This window comes from Lates calcarifer, linkage group LG4, assembly GCF_001640805.2.
Source record: "Lates calcarifer isolate ASB-BC8 linkage group LG4, TLL_Latcal_v3, whole genome shotgun sequence".
NCBI classification, from domain to species: Eukaryota; Metazoa; Chordata; class Actinopteri; family Centropomidae; genus Lates; species Lates calcarifer.
The window spans coordinates 18,417,888-18,435,726 of record NC_066836.1 but is presented as its reverse complement, the minus strand read 5'-3'; the positions used below and the strand labels follow the sequence as shown (position 1 = coordinate 18,435,726).

At 40.2% G+C, this 17,839-nt stretch overlaps 1 protein-coding gene across 3 annotated transcripts; it reads right to left on the bottom strand.

The window, feature by feature from the left end:
* Positions 1-1,393: 1,393 nt before the first annotated feature.
* On the bottom strand, positions 1,394-16,115 carry LOC108883842 (SUN domain-containing ossification factor). 3 transcript variants are annotated; one of them, XM_018677357.2, is made up of 24 exons: positions 15,834-16,115; positions 12,573-12,687; positions 12,339-12,458; positions 11,772-11,989; positions 11,565-11,669; positions 11,232-11,376; positions 11,017-11,134; positions 10,723-10,847; positions 10,553-10,620; positions 10,329-10,436; positions 10,063-10,168; positions 9,569-9,589; positions 9,018-9,073; positions 8,135-8,217; positions 7,822-7,887; positions 7,645-7,710; positions 7,427-7,511; positions 4,576-5,940; positions 4,371-4,458; positions 3,494-3,598; positions 3,031-3,188; positions 2,589-2,680; positions 2,395-2,450; positions 1,394-2,295 (listed from the first exon to the last, which is right to left on the bottom strand). In XM_018677357.2, the coding sequence occupies exons 1-24, from the start codon at positions 15,896-15,898 to the stop codon at positions 1,828-1,830; spliced, it is 4,002 nt and encodes a 1,333-aa protein (XP_018532873.1). In that variant the 5' UTR covers positions 15,899-16,115; the 3' UTR covers positions 1,394-1,827. The 3 variants fall into 3 exon arrangements, with proteins under 3 accessions (XP_018532873.1, XP_018532874.1, XP_018532875.1); XM_018677358.2 differs by having other exon boundaries at positions 11,232-11,373; XM_018677359.2 differs by lacking the exon at positions 9,569-9,589.
* Positions 16,116-17,839: the final 1,724 nt, after the last annotated feature.

Here is a 17,839-nt window from a genome sequence, read left to right as displayed (position 1 = left end):
GGAAAATGATGGTGATGGTAGATCAAAAATCACTATAGGTTTATACAAGGACTACACTGCCCCCTGCTGCACGGAGCAGTGAAACACTTACATAAGAGAGGTTACTATAGTTTAGTTTCCTGCTACCTGCAGACCTGGGGGAAATTGCTGTATTTTTTTTTTTTTTTTTTTTAACCAAACCTACAGTCTGATGAATAAATGCCGACTTGCATGTGTGTGTGTGTGTGTGTGTCTGTGTGTGTTGTCCATTTCAATTCTGTGTACAGCTGCAGCTGTAAAACATATTAACCTTTTTAAAAGGTTGAGGAAAATTGCAAAATGGGCCATTTGCCCCAAAATCAGTGCAAAAATCACTCAGCCAATCAGAGGAAAGCTTGTGAATGTCAGTGCCACTTAAAGATGTTGCACCATATTCTGTGACCCATCAGATTATGTGACCTGATAAGGAATTTCTGCCATGTTATTGGTCCTTTTTGCAACAGCACACTTGACTGGGATCAACACTAAAGCTATCGTAAACCCACCTAATCTGGTGCTCAACTATATATAAACAATACAAACAGCAGTCAGCAACAATCACAAGCTGTTACCGTTACCTTTCAATAACCCTGTGTTATCAGCCCAGGGAGGGGAACATTATTCTCCTCCAGTGCTCACTACTCAGGGTCAGTTACAGAACAAGTCTCCCGAGGCCAGGAGGAGGGGCTCATTGACCTGCTCAAGGTACTTCAGTGAAGTGGATGCTCGCAGCTCTCAGAGGGTCTAAGCTCAAGTCCGTCCAGGTCCTTAATTTTAATTTTCTCTTGATAGCACTTGCAGCATCACTTGGAATGCGAATTAAGCTGCTGGAAAGACGAGAGCAATTCCAGGGTCACCGCTCACACCAACCAATCGAATTTCAGATGACTGAGAAATACAGAAACCTGAGGCATGTCGACGGTTGAGGGGTGAAGCAGAATTACTCCACCCTTGACTTCCATTTTTGATGCAACTTTGCAGCTTTTTCCACACTGTTGGCTTACATTGCACTGCTAGTTATGTTATGTTGTATATTGTATCCCTCTGAAAGTTGAGTGGATATATTCAGGCACTTGTATCTGTGTACACCACCAATAAAATAAACTCACGTTTTCCTTGAAGTCTATTCTGTGTTTCTTTTCTTTCTGTTTGAATGGTAACTAACAAAACCATAACAGCAGACTATGACTACAACCATGTCAGTTATGTAGCTTTCAATTTCATTAGAAATCTGATAATAGTTTGATAATGTCTTCTTTCAAGTACCACTGTGCTGCACACTCCAGAGCTATCTGATCATCAGTTTCTTTGCTTTTTATTCTCAAGGTGAAACTGACAAAAATAAAAGTCCTCTGCTTAAAAATTAAAATCTGAGGCAAGTACCCGACAGATTTACTTAAGATTTACAATGAAATCAAAGAACAGATTAAAACATCTACGTCTCTTTTCTAGAATAGAAATTTCTTCACAAAAGAGATGATGAACGTGTGGTCAGGTGTGCGCAGCATGTAGAAAATAAAACTTGTCGAGTCCTCTTTGTTCAGTGTTGGGTCAATATTTCCAAACAAAGAGAAAAGCTTTAATTTTAAGCTGGGAAGACAATTCTTTGACTTGAAGTATAACAAATATAAAAGGTTTGACAAGAACGGAACAGAGAACATGAACAGAAAACAAAACTAAACAGTGAGAGTGAAGGGACTGTTTCATGTTAGAGCTTCAAGCTGCCTGTGGCTACAGAAATTAACATCCTTCCTCTTTTGCAGTGGGTGAGAAGGAGTGGAGTCTTCTTAAATGTGTCTCTTTTTTCTGTTAGACAGGACCTGAGAGGGCAACATTTACTCCAAACGTCCCAGAGCTTTGCTCTGTTTTCCTGCTCATGATGTCCTGTATGGTAGAGATGGGCAGTGGTTCACTCTTGTCCCTCTTTGGGGCTTGAAGCAAGTCCACCACCGCACAGCTGGGCTTGGGACGCCGGCGTCTTAATGCCCGTTTCTCTGCCCGTGTCTTGGGTGGAGGGAGGCCGTCACAGATTCGAGAGCAGGCTGTGGTGATGCCACAGAAGGAGGGGTCATCAGAATGTGAAGATCCCTCTGAGCTGCCCTCTGATGGTGAGTCTCTAAAGGCAGGTTGAAGTAACCTTTTTGTAAGGGGAGTAGGGTTTGTGATGACAGGCACACCGTTACATACAACAGCTCCGTTACTCAGTTCTGGAGCAGCATGAAAAGAGGGTTTCAGAGTCTCTACTTTCTCAATGGGTTTCATCTTACGACGTCTCCTCTGCGTGGGGAAAGATTACGGAGAAAGCATTAACAATTGTTCATCACTTACAACCAGTATTTCAAACCTATATTTTACACCATATTCATCTTAACATACCTTTCTGTTAGCAGGACACAGACTCTGTGTCTCCTCTGGATGCAGCATCTCTGGGTCTATGAGCCAGAGAATAAGGTTAATTTCGACCAAGGAATAGTTCTTTATTGATTAGCTATTATTCAAGATGTGTGAAAAATAACCTTGAAGACAGTTAGTATTATTACCATGATAGCACTCAAGTAGTACAACTGTACCTTCAGTGGTGGCTAACTGGAATGACTCAGAGTGTATGAGTGGATAAGATGCGCTCCTCTTCAAGCCCATGTCATCACAGGAAGAGAACTGCCTATTAAGGAAACAGTAAAGGTTGAGGGGGAAGACTGCATGTAGCACCTTTATTAATACACGAGTCACAGCGGTGTGATCACTTAAGATTCCAGCTGCGATGTTCTCGATGAGTGATTGTATCAATAAACCTGCTTAACGAGTGGAAGCTATTAAAGCCACTGTAACTGAAATGGCCCATCTGGAGCTGCCACTCTGCTTATTCATATCTGAACATATCTCGCAACTACAGTTTTTTCTTTGCCATCATCGTATTCAAAAGAAAAGCCTTCCACATTTAATGTTCTACTCCACTGACTCTGGTAAGAACAGCAGTATTTGTACATTCTAACAGTCCGGTTGTTACTGTACCTCTCAGGACAGCAGTAGGTGTAGCTCTTGGGTATGGGTGGCTCTGGTTCTGTGACTGGAGGTATAGTGGAGATGCGGCAGCGGTTGGCACACACCAACAGGCCGAGACACAGACACAACACCAGAGACAGCAGCAGGTAGTACTGCCTGTCAGACACCTGGAAGACAGACCGTTGACTATACATTTACTGAAACAATAGCAACATCTGATGTGACAAAATAAGAGTCAGAAACATACAGAAAATGGAAAGTACACATTCAGACATGTAATTCACAAGTTGAATCAGAGAAATGCCACTGCATTCCACAGCCTTAAAGAAGTTTCTCAAACTATGCGTCACGACCTAGTAGGCAAAAGTACTTGTACATCCTAATGACTTGGTCCCAGAAAAATTGAAAAAGCTGAAAGCTGAAAAACTCCTGATTACAGATGAAGGCTTTGTGCCTAGAGCATTGTATCTACCTCATTCTGCAGCTGGCTGACTCTGACAGACAGGTTGAGAACCAGCTGAGTCACATTCTCCAGCTGACCCTGCAGCATCTGAATGGACTCAGTCTGACGCAGGTCCTATGGGAGAGGAGGACAACGTATCAAGCAACCACACACACGTACATACACATTCAGATTTGCATTATTAAAATAGTAAGTAGAGATATTAAAATATTCTAAGGTACAATATTTATAGGAGTATTGACAGGTTTTTTGGCTGCTTGGTGGCAGCTGAAACAAGCTGTAATCCCCACACCGACATTTTATACAGTCAACATGGTGAATATGTTAGCAAACAGTTTCTTATTTACATATCTAGAAGACATGGAGCAACACTGGCATTCATCTGCAGTCATGTATCTGGACACCTGCTGATTTTAAGTCTAATATTCACTCTCTTTTCTGTTCTACTTTTGTCTCCACAAACTCATAGGGGAATTATCTCACTCCTCAGCTGCTAAATGCCCCACTTTGTTCAGCAGCTAGTTGCTAACTTTGTCTGTCTGCCATTTGGTGCTGGGAAGGTAGCATACAGTGAGTTTATCATAGCTTTCCTTCCACTGAAAACAGGTGCTTGCTGTTCCTGGAAGCATGCTGATAAAAAGAACAGTTACAGAATCAGGTGACAATTTTTTTGTGGGTTTGTCACTATCAGTAACTCTTTTCACATTACACAGACATTTCATCCATTGCTAATATACAAATATTGATTAGTGCCTGAAAGCAGAAAGCTTTTGGAGAAATACATTTGAAAACATGGAGGCAAAATGCACCAGTCCCTTTTGCATTCATTTAGAATTTCAGGTGCATTCTGAATAAATATAACAATTGTTAGCCTTCCACAGCTCACCTGCTCCTCTGCTACTCTAGAGGTGTTCTGGAGTTTAATGATGGTTTTGTTGAAAGCCTTCTGCATCTCCTCCATCTGCTTTCGATACCTTGAATTAAAGAATAGGAGAAGAATCATCTTCAACTCAGTTCATACATGAAGAACAGCAATCTCTTTCTGTTTTTTTTTTTCCCCAGTAGCATTGGTGCGTGTCCCCACCCCTTACCTCTGACTAAGCTGCTCCAGGTAGCGTCCGCTGAGTGACATGTTCATCTCCAGGGCCTTGATGCGGTTGTTGAGTCTCATGAACACAGACTCCTTCTGGCTGGAGCTGTGCACTGGGTTGCCATTCTGCTCTGTGCCATTGGGTGTCTCTGCATAAATGTCTGAGAGGGACGGTGAGGTAGGTGAGGGAGGAGCTGGAGAAGAGGGGCGGGGCAGCTGTCCGTTGCCACCTGATGATGTGGAGATGTCTTCGGTGAGATCCTCTGTTTTAGTTTCTGTGATGGCTGGGGGGCCACCAGAGGGCTCAAGCTCTGTGACAGTGTCCGGAGGAGGGTGGGACAGCTCGGTGTAAGCAGTGGTAGTTTCAGATAGAGCTGGTGGGTCAGGGTGATGTTCTAACTGAACAGAAGTGGTAGGAAGGAGAACCTGAGACTGATCTGTCTTATCTGGGGTTTGGACAGGGGCATTTATTTCCAGTTGAGAAACATCAATGTTAGGCTTCTCCTCAGTTGGTTCCACTGAGGCATCGTCCACTGTGGCACTGACGCTGGGTTTCACATAGTTGGAGCTACTGAGATACTCTGAGGGCTCGGTGTGCTTCTCTATAGCCAGCACGTCCAGGCTCTTCTCTGGCCTTAGCTCCTTTGCGGTCTCCTCAGAAGACAGCTGTGGTATCTCCACAATAGGAGTAGGTTTGGCAGCAGATGAATCGGTGGCACTGGGTTTTGGGAGGCCCGAGGTTTGACTGGGCTCCAGCACAGGAGGTTTGGGCATAGACTCTTTTTGAGATTCTACTGTGTTCCCTGGAGGCTGTGGTGCTTCTGATGGGCTGGCTCCATTCTCTGGCTCCTGCACAGAAGCTTGTTCTTTTTCATGGAGCTGATGTATCTCACTGTGGTGCAGCTGAGGTTCAGGGCAGGCGGAGGGGGACACAGGTTGGTGCCAAGTGGGTGTTTGGATAGGAGGAATCATTTGCTTTCTGTCCGTTGTTTGGCATTTCCTCTTTTTGGACAACAGGGCTGAACACTGGCGATGGATATATTCCTGGAGAGAAGCTGCGCAAGAGCATGAGGAAGAAAATGAAGGAAGTAGTGCACAGTCATTTCGATTTTCTTGTTGTTCATGATGATCCCTTTTCTCTTTTTCTTCATCCAGCTCCTCCTCTTTTTCCAAAAGGGTGATTGTAGAGCTGATAGGTTCTTCCTCATCTTTCTCTAAAGGAATAATTATTTTTTCCTCCACTGGGGGGAGCTCTTGTTTGCTAGTATCAGTATCAGGTGTCTCTGACACAGGGGTCTCTGAGGAGGGGACTGCAGGTGCAGGAATATCACCGTCTGGTGGGATTTCCACCTCTTCATTGTCTGGACTAGAAAGGCAGAAGAACAATACATCACATATAAAAACAGCTAATATAGGACATTACACTACACCCACAAACTTTCAGACACATTTTACATACAGTATACATCAAAAATGAGCACACTCCTGGTCAGTATAACTTAAATGTTAATTCTGTTCATTTAACACAATTTTGTTTTTCACCAAATAAGAATGAAAGATCCATATTAAAGAACTAACTGCAACAAAAGTCAGTACCACCCTTCATTAGTGAGATTTCACTTGTTTATTTTTTCAAATATTTTGTATGTCTGCCCTATTTTTGAGGACAGATCCAATCCTCCTGGGCATGGATGATACCAGTCTTGCAAAAATCAGTGGAGAGATTTTCTGCCATTCTTCACAGATGATTCTTTTCAGCTGCTCTTCGCTAGAGGGGTTTTGTTGATCTACCTTCTGCTTTAAAATACTCCAAAGTTGTTCTATTGGATTCAAATCAGGGGATATACTCGGCCAGTTTTCACTGTACCCCAACTAATCCAAACAAATCTGTTTTGGTTTCATCTGACCAAAGAGTGTGCTGCCAGCATTCATAATGCTCCTTTTCATGTTCTTTGGCAAAGTTTCATTTTGCAGTTTTGTGTTATTTTGAGAGTAATGGTTTTCTTCTTGGATCCACAGAGGTTGACTTTATGCACTGTCCTTCACACTGCCTGATCGGTCACTGAAACACCAATTTCCACAGATATTCTGGTGCCGAGGAAGAAACACTTGCCCGTCTGTTTTTCAATGGAAGGCTGCACAAATAGTAAACTGTTTACAGCCATTGCACCTTCTGTTATTGGTAATATTGATCTTCCTGTACCTCCACACCATGGCTGCAATTGTGCATTAGTTGATTTTCACTAGCCTACTGATGCTCCTTACCCTTTCCCATCTTTGTGTCACAATCTGGTAACTTACTTGTTCAGGCAGTTCTTTACCATGCAAAGCCATGTTCCATTAGACACAACCCAGGCAAAAACTGAGAAAGCTGTTGTGCTCACAGGTTATTTTACACCCTCATTCATGCAATTAGCCTTAATTTAAAATCACGGGAGTAAACAAATATGTTGCAGTGATCACAGGTAAACTGACACTGACGTTGTACTCCGGGACTGGTATTTTCAATGTAGTCTATCTAGCCAGTTTGTTTTTAATTCTACATAAGATGAAATACCCTACACTTACACAAAAATACTACAGTAACTGCAAGACGACACAGTTTTCAATCATTTAACATTTAGTGACATTGCCCAGGGGTGTGCTCAGTTTTGTTGTTTTCCGTTCAGACTTCAGATAGGCCACAAAGCATTTATAATTCCAGGTCATATTGACCGCTTTCACCCCCTTTAAACAGTATAAACTGTCAGTATTTTAAAAATGTAGTGGTTCTAACCATGAAATACAATAAAGTTAGTTATTTGTTGAGAGGAACTATGAGTGATGTTGTAAAACTGCTGACAGGTACTCACACAAGATCTGTAGTGGTAGTCTGGGTGGTGGTTTCAATCTGCGCTGATGGCTCAGTCATGTTCTCCTCATGGGATGAAATATTGCCTACAAAATGTAAATAAAACATTAAGGCATACAGCACAAATTATTACATATTAGTAAGAACTGAAAATGCAGAAAGTTTAGAAAATAAAATGCTTGAGCTACCAGTGAGCAGAAACATCTGTGTTGGTCATACCTTGCATCTCTGGGCCTCCACCAAGAACATTCACAGCAATATTACTGACCATGTTCAAAATGACATCTGGAGAGAAAATAAAAACAAACAAACAAACAACAAACAAAAAACAGAGTAAGTTAATACAGTTACCCAGGTCATCTAGATGCAGCCGAAATCCCTTGCAGCCAAACTTACCCTTTGCTGATCCAATCAGATTCTTGGATAACTTGACTTCACCAGGTGCATATCCAGGAGGATAATCTGTAGGAAGCAGTGCCATTACTAAAACACATCCATCTCATGTCAAAGAACACAAATAAATGTGACAGTGAAACCATTTTAATTTGTGTAACCTAAACATGAAAACTGATGGCCATACACACAAATGAAATATTTATCATATTATCCTGGTAAGTGATACAAACTGCATTTAACATGAGTGTCATGCATGTTGCTTCACTTTAATTTGAATGTACTTTATCAAATATATGACACTCTCAGTTCTTACCCAAGTCATCATCCTGATCATCTGGTCTTTCTGCGGGATCAGCTATCTCCTCGTACTCCTCTACCATGCTCGTGCCAAACACCCTGACATAAAAGGTGCATCAAAATCATTCTATAACCATGCTCATGTAGCAGCAAAACCTAATCTGCTTAATGCAGCAATTTAAAAGGAGTCCATTCTCAAACCTTCAATAGCCTCTATGACACAGAGAGCTATACTAAAAGCATACAGCACACACCAGTGGTCCTTTTTCTCAACATGAGACAGTTTTAACACAAGCAACAAAGTAGTGTTTGATTTCCCTTGATGAGGATTCTGAATTTGTACCAGATATAACAGACAATAAACAGTTTGCCACTTCTTAAATAACTACTAAAGTCAACAGTTATATTTGTGTTGGTTTTAACAACACCTGTCACCTCTCATGTGTGACCTTCAGCCAGATTTATCTTTACATTTTGTGGAAGTGGAAACACAGTAGCATTATGCATTACTTCCATTTTCTCCCACCGCAAACTTGATGAGGTAAGAGCTGAATCCCCTTGACCACATGCCAAATATTACATAATATCATTTGACACCACTTAGAGCTCATACAGTATGCAGCAATCTATCATCTGGAAAACACAGACATTAAGTTAAATGACTTAATTACAGTTGATTAAAAATAGAAGAATGCATAATAAACCACAAAGACATACCACACACACACACTAACAAAAATACAACCATAAGAACATTGTACCAGCTACATTTTACTTTACAGTTAAACTTCCCAATTCCTTTTTTTCCAGCTTTCAAAAGTACAAGCTGTGTCGTATTTTATTCAATGTTTTAAGGATATGTTATGAAAACTCCATATATTGCCCTATGTGTTACGTACCTTATGAGACTGAGGGGACAGAAATGTTCAGAGCCAAAGTGAGAGACCAGCTCTACCTACAAATACACAAAAAATAATTCAGCTATTATGATTGACAAGTGTGTGCTGTATTATACCCCACGCAAATCAACACTCTCAGCAGTGGTTGTGTTAAGAACAAACAGTAGAGCTGTGATTTTGTTTTGTTGTAAAATCAGGACAATGGTTAAAAGGAAACAGTGATTGACAGTGAGTTACTGTGTGAGGAACTGAGAGAAACATCATCTTATCATATGATAAGTTAGATCATCTGACAAAATATGCTTGATTATGAATTATATCAGGTAGGTATCAGTTCATGGGTTATCAAGTGTTCTTTAAGAGCAGTATGAATGTAATCAAAGAGTATTTCTTGAAGTGATAATGGGTTAGCAGGTAGCATAGCAAGTTAGATCTGATTCAGTTTAAAGATGACCACACCACTTCGACAAAAGGAGGACAAAATACATTTCCATCCATGTTTACTATTCAGTTCACTCAACCACAGACCTCTACAAGAAATGCAGGCTAACCTTTATGTACTTGGTGAACATCTGAAGCAAGAAAAACAGAAAAAGGAGAGAAGAAATTAAGGAGATTTATACATGCATTCAGAACAGGAACAAACAGTGTGCGTTGTAGAATGGAGTGTACAATGTACAACACTATCCAAATTGGCCTACTTATCTTTTACATGTGTATGTGTTTTGATTGAGAAGAATGTTTAATATTAACAAAACTGAAATTAGCTTTCAGTTAACCTAGATAACTAACTTTAAGCAGCCATAACTATTACATGCAGATGTCAAGAATGACTTATGACTTAAGAATAAAGGAACAAAATAAAGGTAAAGCAGCCAAAACTTCCATTCAAAGATACACAGAGAGAGAGTGTACAGAAACAGCCGCGCTTAAGGTACATGTTAATTATTCTACTGCATTAAACAGATGACAGTGATTCCTTTACACTACAGTAACACAGAATAAAGACAGATGCAGAGGTAGTAGAAAAAAATATTATGCTCACCTTCACATATTTAGCATAAAGATGCTCATCCAATGGGAAGCTCTGGACTGTGCGTTCATCCCTGGCATGAAAAGTTCCCAGCTTCAACCATTTATTTGTTGGGTATCTGGAGGAGCAAGTTTATACAACACAGTCAGAACACTGGTTTTGATCATCTAAATTTGGTACCAACTTTAACTGTACTTTTGTTTTGATATCCAGCTTCACTGAAAATATAACAGAAATACTTCAATACTGTATCACATTTAGTAGCTAGTAATGCATACCTATCACTGATGGAGACCAGGAAGTCTTTGGGAGTAGAGGAAAAGAGTTCAAAGTTAGCAATATCCAACTGCTTCACCTGGATGGGCTCACAGAGCTCAATGATGAACCTGAGCGAGACAACGAAAAGCAAAATGTAGAAAAAAGGCTTCAGACGGAGATAAAAAGAAATGGTCTCAGGTTCCACTTGTGGATAGAAAGCAGGAGTTGCACACTTACTACATACCAGATTTTATTACTACAGGGGTTTAGCATGTACAAGTCCATGTTCTCCTTCAATATGGCTGAAGTGCTCTGTATGAAACAAATCAGTATCAGTTTGTATTCGTCATTAAGTCAACATCCAACAAAACAAGCAAATTCCTCAGTAGTATATAGTTATTATATGTATACTACCTTAGCTTCTGGGTTAGCACCAAGGATCTTGGCTCCACATTCTACTGAAGCGTAGTTATTGAAGTTCTTCTGGACCTTCTTCACTGTATGAGAACCCCCATTGTTCAAGGTATGAGTAGATTGAGCTATGGAGAAAAAAAAAAACACAAAGAATTGTGGTTAAAGTTTAATATTCAGTCCTCACATTCCTGCAGTTTGAAATGAAACAGAAATTGTTACTTGGTTTAACGCGTATATGCATAATTGGTTTTAACGCAATGTTGGTTCTTGAGCAGGATCAACATATAATCTTACTCTTCTCTTTCTCCACCTCCATCATCTTCCGCTTCCACTCGTCAAAAGTGGGGATGTCCTCGGGGTCTTTGCTGCTCGTGCTGGAATCTGTGTCTGCAGTACCAGGGGGACTCTGGTCCTGTCAAATATAATGAGAGTGATGAGTGAGAGCTGGGACACTTCCTCTGGTAGGGAGAGAAAAGAAAATAGTTCAAAACTGTATCTGAGTTCCTCACCTGCTCTGCTCTCAGCGTGTGTGATGTGTTGACCTCCAGAGGCTGTGTGCCGTGACCGGCTAGAGTAGACAGAGGAGGGTCTGTGTGGGTTTTTGTACCTGCAGTGTGAGCATTTGAAGTGTTCTCCAGAACCATAGGAGGACTGCTGTGGAAACACACAAACGGTGTTGACTTGTTACAAAGAGTGAGAGTTATACTTATCTTTTTATATAGTACTTCAATCACACTTGGCAGTGGTCAAGTTCACATCTATGACTTGAAGTCAACTTGACAAGAATGCAAGAGAAATGTTATTTAGATATTTTTCAAGACCACAAGATCAGCAGTACCCACCTTTCATTATCATATGGGTTGTTTTCTTCTTCTTCACAGTCAGTAGGAGGGAGGTCAGATTCAAGGACTTCAGGTGCAGCTACATCAGACGCATCATCTGAAAGGCTAAAATTAAGAGACAATGTTATATTTTTATAGCCTTTTCATTTGCAGGGAAACATCCTGAAAAGAGAAGCATTTTAAGAGGGAGAGATAATAATAGCTTACCTATTTGGGATGTTGTCCTGAAGGTTGAGGATGCTGGGATTGTCTTTAAGCTCTGCAGCATAACCAGAGATGGGGAGAGCAGCTGAATCCTGATCTTGAATGACAGAAGTTTCGTGACGTTGATTTTCTGAGCTTGGCTCAGGTTCTGGCTCAGACTGCGAAATTTCCTTGTCTACCTCCACTTCTGTCTCTATAGTGGGCTCTTCCACTTCAAAGGCCTGATGGGAAAAAAGAAAAATACTTGAGCTGTAAAGTGAAATGTTGAAACAGTTAGCCCATTAGCCAGAGCTGCACTGATCAACCAAACACTTAAAGCTCCAAATGTTCCAGGAACAATCAATAAAAAGAACTGGATGGAATGAAGTGTCTGACTGCTAATTCAGGTCTGAAACTGTTGTGCAGCCCAGGAAGCAACCAAATGGTAAAATCAGTTTGTACAATACACATGACTTTGAAATTATTACATGCATTAAGCAAGTGCCCTTGCTCAGAATCCATTTGTAGTATTAAGGTGGGATTTGAGTGTCCCAAGCCTACATTTTAATTATAGAAATGCTACAGTTATACCTCAGAATATTGTTCCTTTTTATCCACATCCTGTCTTGTCCGTTCTTCCTGTTGATTATCCCCCAAAAACAGCTCATTTTGAGACAAGGACTGAGAAGGTAAGACCCAGCTCTCCTCACCCTGGGAAATAACAAACAAGCACACACACACACAATTTGTTAACTCAAACAGTGACCTGAGAAACCTCTAGGCAATGACGTGAGTTGTGTTGTAGTATTATACAGCTGATGCTACCTTGTGATGAGGAGACTTTTCCTCTGACTCTTCCTCCGAACTGATGTCCTGTGGGGACACGAGCCTCTGGGCCTCTTCGTGCGACTCTGTGCAACAAACATGGCGACTAAGGTGCCTGTGTAATGAAGGGAACAATAATCAGTGCCATAAGAACATTCAGTCTGAATATGGGACACTTATGAGGATACAGTATTCATAAACTCATGCCCTCAAGCAAGGTAAACATGTGTGAGTCAGACAGAGGAAGCTACATCTCAGTGCCACAGTGTGACAAAACTGAAAAAGTCCAGGTGGCCTGTACCCCAACGTCGACAGTTTATCTTATCTGCATGCAGAGTCAGGGAAATAAACACACATCTCAAACAAGATGCTTATTGCTCAACCGGACTGTAGGGCCTTGAAAAAACTATGTGAAATCTGCAAGATTTTTTAAAGTTTATTTAAATTTCAATATTCTCTATTTTTATATGTCACCAGTTTAGTGAAAAAAGACACTATTTAGGAAAGTGAAAATAAAGAACAAATAATATTCACTTGTGTTCCTTCAGTGATTAAGAGATAAGATAATCCTTTATTAGTCCCACAATGGGGAAATTTACAATTTTGCACCTGCAGTGCAAGTGTTTAGTTTCTGTATGTGGATATCTTGAAACACTGCTCTTTTATGTTCAACCACAGTTCTGGTGGGTGAAAGTGTGCCAGAGAGAGAGGTCAGGGTCATAGTGACTATCTCTGCTCCTGGCAGAAAAACAATAATAATGAGCAGTAACAAGACTTTAAATAACTGCAATAATGTCACGTTTCTTTCTTTCTGCTCCAGTCTCTCCAACAGTGGCCGCAACCTGTCAACAATCCAGGCAATTATCTGGATCTTATTTGGGATTCCAGGTCAAGTTCTTTACATGGCCACTGGGCTGGCTGGCTCAGCTGCTTTGTTGACCTGACCTGAGAGGCTAGACTAGTCACAAACACAACAGAGCATTTGTTCACTAATTGAAAGCCAGTAGTTATAATGTTACTCCCAAAGGAGAAAGTGTGGTGTTAAGGAATGACTTGCTAAATAATTAACTAACTGGTTAAGAGTTAAAGCAGGCGACTTTACGCACAAAGTGGTAGGAAATGCTAGAACTTAGCATAGATGCATGAAATGTTTGTATAACAAGAGCAGAATGTTTTCTTACACATATCTTTCGTGATGAAATGACTGCTCTGAGTGTTGAGGAGCCCAATATTTTCTTTAGAAAATAACTAATATAATCAAATTTAAAAATTAGCAAGAATAGGATGTAGTGCTTAAATAATAACAGACCCTACAGGTTGCAGAGGAGTGAACTGTTCACTGTCGCAAGTTAAATGCAATAGATATATGTCTCCCACAAGTGCAAAGTTCACATGCAGGTGTCCACTCATCAAGATTGTCCTCGAGACACACCTGTCTGGCAAGTGACCTGTGAGTCTTTCAGCTCCTGTCACATGAATGCCACGTGACATGATCCATCATTTATTACTCCAGTTTGAAATGTGAGTAATAATCAGATTAGTACAGGAAGATATGGCTCCACCCATATGGTAATTATGATTTCACAGAAATAGAATTGAAATTAGAGGCGAAACAAATAACTGATATTATGACATACTGTATCATGATGCAGTTTCTTGAAACACATTGATATCGAGGCCACCGCATGTTGGATGTTGTGGAAACACTTGTGCTATGATATTTCTAAATTGTGGGCAAAATACTGTCACAGTATTGTAACATAATGAGTTACCCATTGATTCCCATGCCTCTGTACCAACATATGAATATACAGTATATTATGACTGGGTATTTGTGCTGATGGTTAAAATAGATGGGACAGAAATGTCTATTATTGGCTAGTCCAGCAAAATAAACATATGACAAATTAAGGCAATGTTCCTTGATTTGTCGAATATTTATTCTGCATCACCATCACATTGATGGTAAAATCATACAAATAAGAACAGTCATAAAAATCACAAAAAGCCATGAAACCAGTCCAGCTGATGAGTGGGTCTGATACAAAGGTCTAATACAAACAGATATATTAAAAAGATATATTTTCACGGTATGTCAGCTATGACAAAATCAAGAAAAGCACAGGTGTACTGTAATTAATGAAATTAACAATGGCTCAGTTCCTCCAGTAAGCATCCCAGACAGTAAGCCATTCCAGTTAGCCAGCATGCACAGTACCATGACCATGGAGCTGTTACAACTGCTATTTTTGTTATTAATAACAGCTGTGCTGCTATGACATGTCGGAGTGCTGAGACAAAGTTGTTTAACATGTATTAGCTGACAAACTTTCACTGCCTAACAAGAACTGAAACAACAGCACAGACATTAAAAGGACAGAAATTCTTTCACTCTGAGCTTCATTATAAAATGACAGCTGAAGCTGATGAAAGTAGGCCAGGTCAACATTAGCAACACAGATCTTAATACCATATTACATCATATCACCCTCCCTCCCTCTCTCTCTATCTGAAGTACAGTAGTCAGTGCGTGTTATGTTTGCTGACTGTCCTCTAACATCACGGCTAGAGCCCATAATCATCCTTCATAATCTCACTCTCTGCTGCCTTTACTGTGTTCTGGCAGATTGACACAGACCTAACAACCCCCAGCTTTCAACAGAGCTGACTTGAAAGGCCTTTAATCCTGTCAAGCGCTGATGAACCAGATCTGTCTAACGTCGGCTAACGTTAGCTCTGTGACACTGTGGGTCGTAGGAATCAATGATGTCCAATAGACCCAGTAGATTTACTTGTGTGGAGGAGAAATCCTGGTTGTTTTAGTCTGCTGTCTTCCTTAAAGGTTACACTTACACTTGCCCAAATGAAATTAATACAGGGGCGGCAAATTCCTGGTTAAATTACTGATTAAACTTTAACTAAACAAATTTGGCCAAATCACTAGGCAGTAAAATACCATGAGGTAGAAGACTATATAGCGTGAGCTGGTATTTTGAGGACAACTTGTTTATCAGCTAACCCAGCAGTGTTAGACCTAGCTAGTGGTGAGTAACTTAAGCTAACTGACAATAAGTCAGATGTCAGCCAGGTGCCACATCACAGCACAGCACAGTGTTACTGCTAGCTAGCTAGCTAGCTAATACGTAGTAAGTGATTTTAACCATGAGTAACGTTACTCACATAGCTGGTATTATTCACAGTCAATGTTCGCAAATGAAATAACAGCACTATGTTTAAACGAGACGAATTAAACTAACTTACCAACAGACCACAGATACACATAGCCACACTGACACAACTCGCCATAACATTGGTGTCATCTTCATCCCTCTCCTGCCGGGACAGACATCCTCGCCGTACTAAGAAATAGTGTTTAGTTTATCCTTTTAATCAGCGGTCTCTGCAGCTGTGTGTAACATAAATTCACCCGCCGTTTCCTGTTAACTTGGCCAACGTTAGCTGTTTGATGGTGAAGTGTGATGCTAGCCGCTGTCACCCACACAACCTGCTATCGACTGTCTCACTGCGTATCAGTGTCCAACCGGCCAATGAGAAGGCAGAGAGACTGTTGCGCAGTTCAAACTGAGCGTGTGTTGGGAGCGCTCGTTTCATTACTTCTCGTCAGCTGAGTTGGCGGAGCTTCCTTTGGTGAAGTACTAAATCGGGTTTGAGAGGCTATTTCCTATCTTCAGATCTTATCATAATTGTATAGTTATTATTCGTGATGACATAAATGGTTCTACATTGTGATAAAAACGACTGGTACACGAGTCACCGAGGTGTGGTGTGTAGTGGGTGATTAACATGGAAGTCGTGTTAACAGCTGATAGAAAAAATAATATACCCTAAAAAATCAAATGTACTAGTTTCAAACGCTTAAATGTTGGTTCCACATTATCTCCCGTAATGCCTGATTACTAAAATAAAATAATAAGTGACAAAGTCCATCTTTTAAAAATGAATTTACAACAATACCCAGTTTGAAATCCAAAACAACCCATGATTTACTATGGTCCATGGTAGGGGGAGGAAAATGAGTAATACAAATTTGATGCAATACAAGTTGTGCAAATCAAAGCGTTTATTACACACATTTGTTAAAAAGAAAGAAATAAAGAAAGAAATAAAGCCTTTGTTGCAAAAAGTGATGGCAATAAATGCGTCAAGTTCTTCTGTGGTAATTTCGGCCGTTGGGATTCACTTTCCATTTTTTTAAAGCACGAAGCAAACAGTAATTGCGTGGTTATGTAATATCACTAGGGGGAGCCCTCTACTCAACTTGTGAGGACAGGGGATGAAACAGCACGGGACTCAAAAGCATGTTGACACCAGAGCAGCACTGTACAGCTACTGTAACCACAGGACACATGAGCAGTTATAATAGAAGTCACCTAAGTACATTTAGGACACATATATATCCGTTCATAATCTAATACGCAATGCCTGACATTAAATTAATGATTGTAATTGATACTTTTTTCAGGTCACGCTCAAAAATAAACGTCAAATTGATAGTGTGCCAGATGGGTTAAGTTACTGAATAAAATAACTGCAAAATTCAGCCAGGTCTCTGCTGCCATCATGCGGTTGGTAGGTGAAATGTGCCTTGATCCCTCAGTTAATCCAAATGGTTTAACTCTCAGGAAAGGGGGATATTTATCTTCTATAGTGTGTATAGTATTCTAATCAAAATAAATAAATAAAAACATTGTCACATGTATAGACATCTTCAATTCCTATAGCAGAAGAAGATGAACATCTATTCTGTCAGTACATGCAGTCACCAGTACATCAAATACTGTTTTAGTCCTAAACAACAGATGGGATTTTTTCCGTATCACTACTTTATTTATTTAATATATATTGAGTCGTTTTTGAGCTTGTAGGCTACATATACAGTAAATGTATCTCTATGAAGCATTAGTCGAATATAAGACATGCAGATATTAAGACATTTTTCTGCATATTAGTGGGAGGATTATTTCTCTCTCTTTTATATAGATGTTTTTTGTTTATCTGAACAGATTTTCACTTTGAGACGAGTGGTCTGGTTCATCATTCATGGTCAGACCACTGGCTGAGGATCAAAGGTGTGTAACACTGTTCATAAATCCAGATGTTTGGGAGGTACCTGCAGCCAGCTGCCTTTTTGTATTGACATATAGAAAACTATATTTGAAGTAAACGTAATAAATAATATACAAAGGGCATGATTTTTAACTACAGTGCCACTTAATTTAGTTTTCATTCACAGTAAATTTTCTGAA

Bases quoted from the DNA above. Each gene is read 5' to 3' on its own strand.
- LOC108883842 (XM_018677357.2), bottom strand. From the start codon at position 15,898: ATGAAGATGACACCAATGTTATGGCGAGTTGTGTCAGTGTGGCTATGT. The intron at 11,670-11,771 runs GTAAGCTATTAT...TCTTAATTTTAG, and splicing joins CAGGACAACATCCCAAATAG to CCTTTCAGATGATGCGTCTG. The intron at 9,590-10,062 runs GTGAGCATAATA...TTCTTGCTTCAG, and splicing joins TTTATGCTAAATATGTGAAG to ATGTTCACCAAGTACATAAA.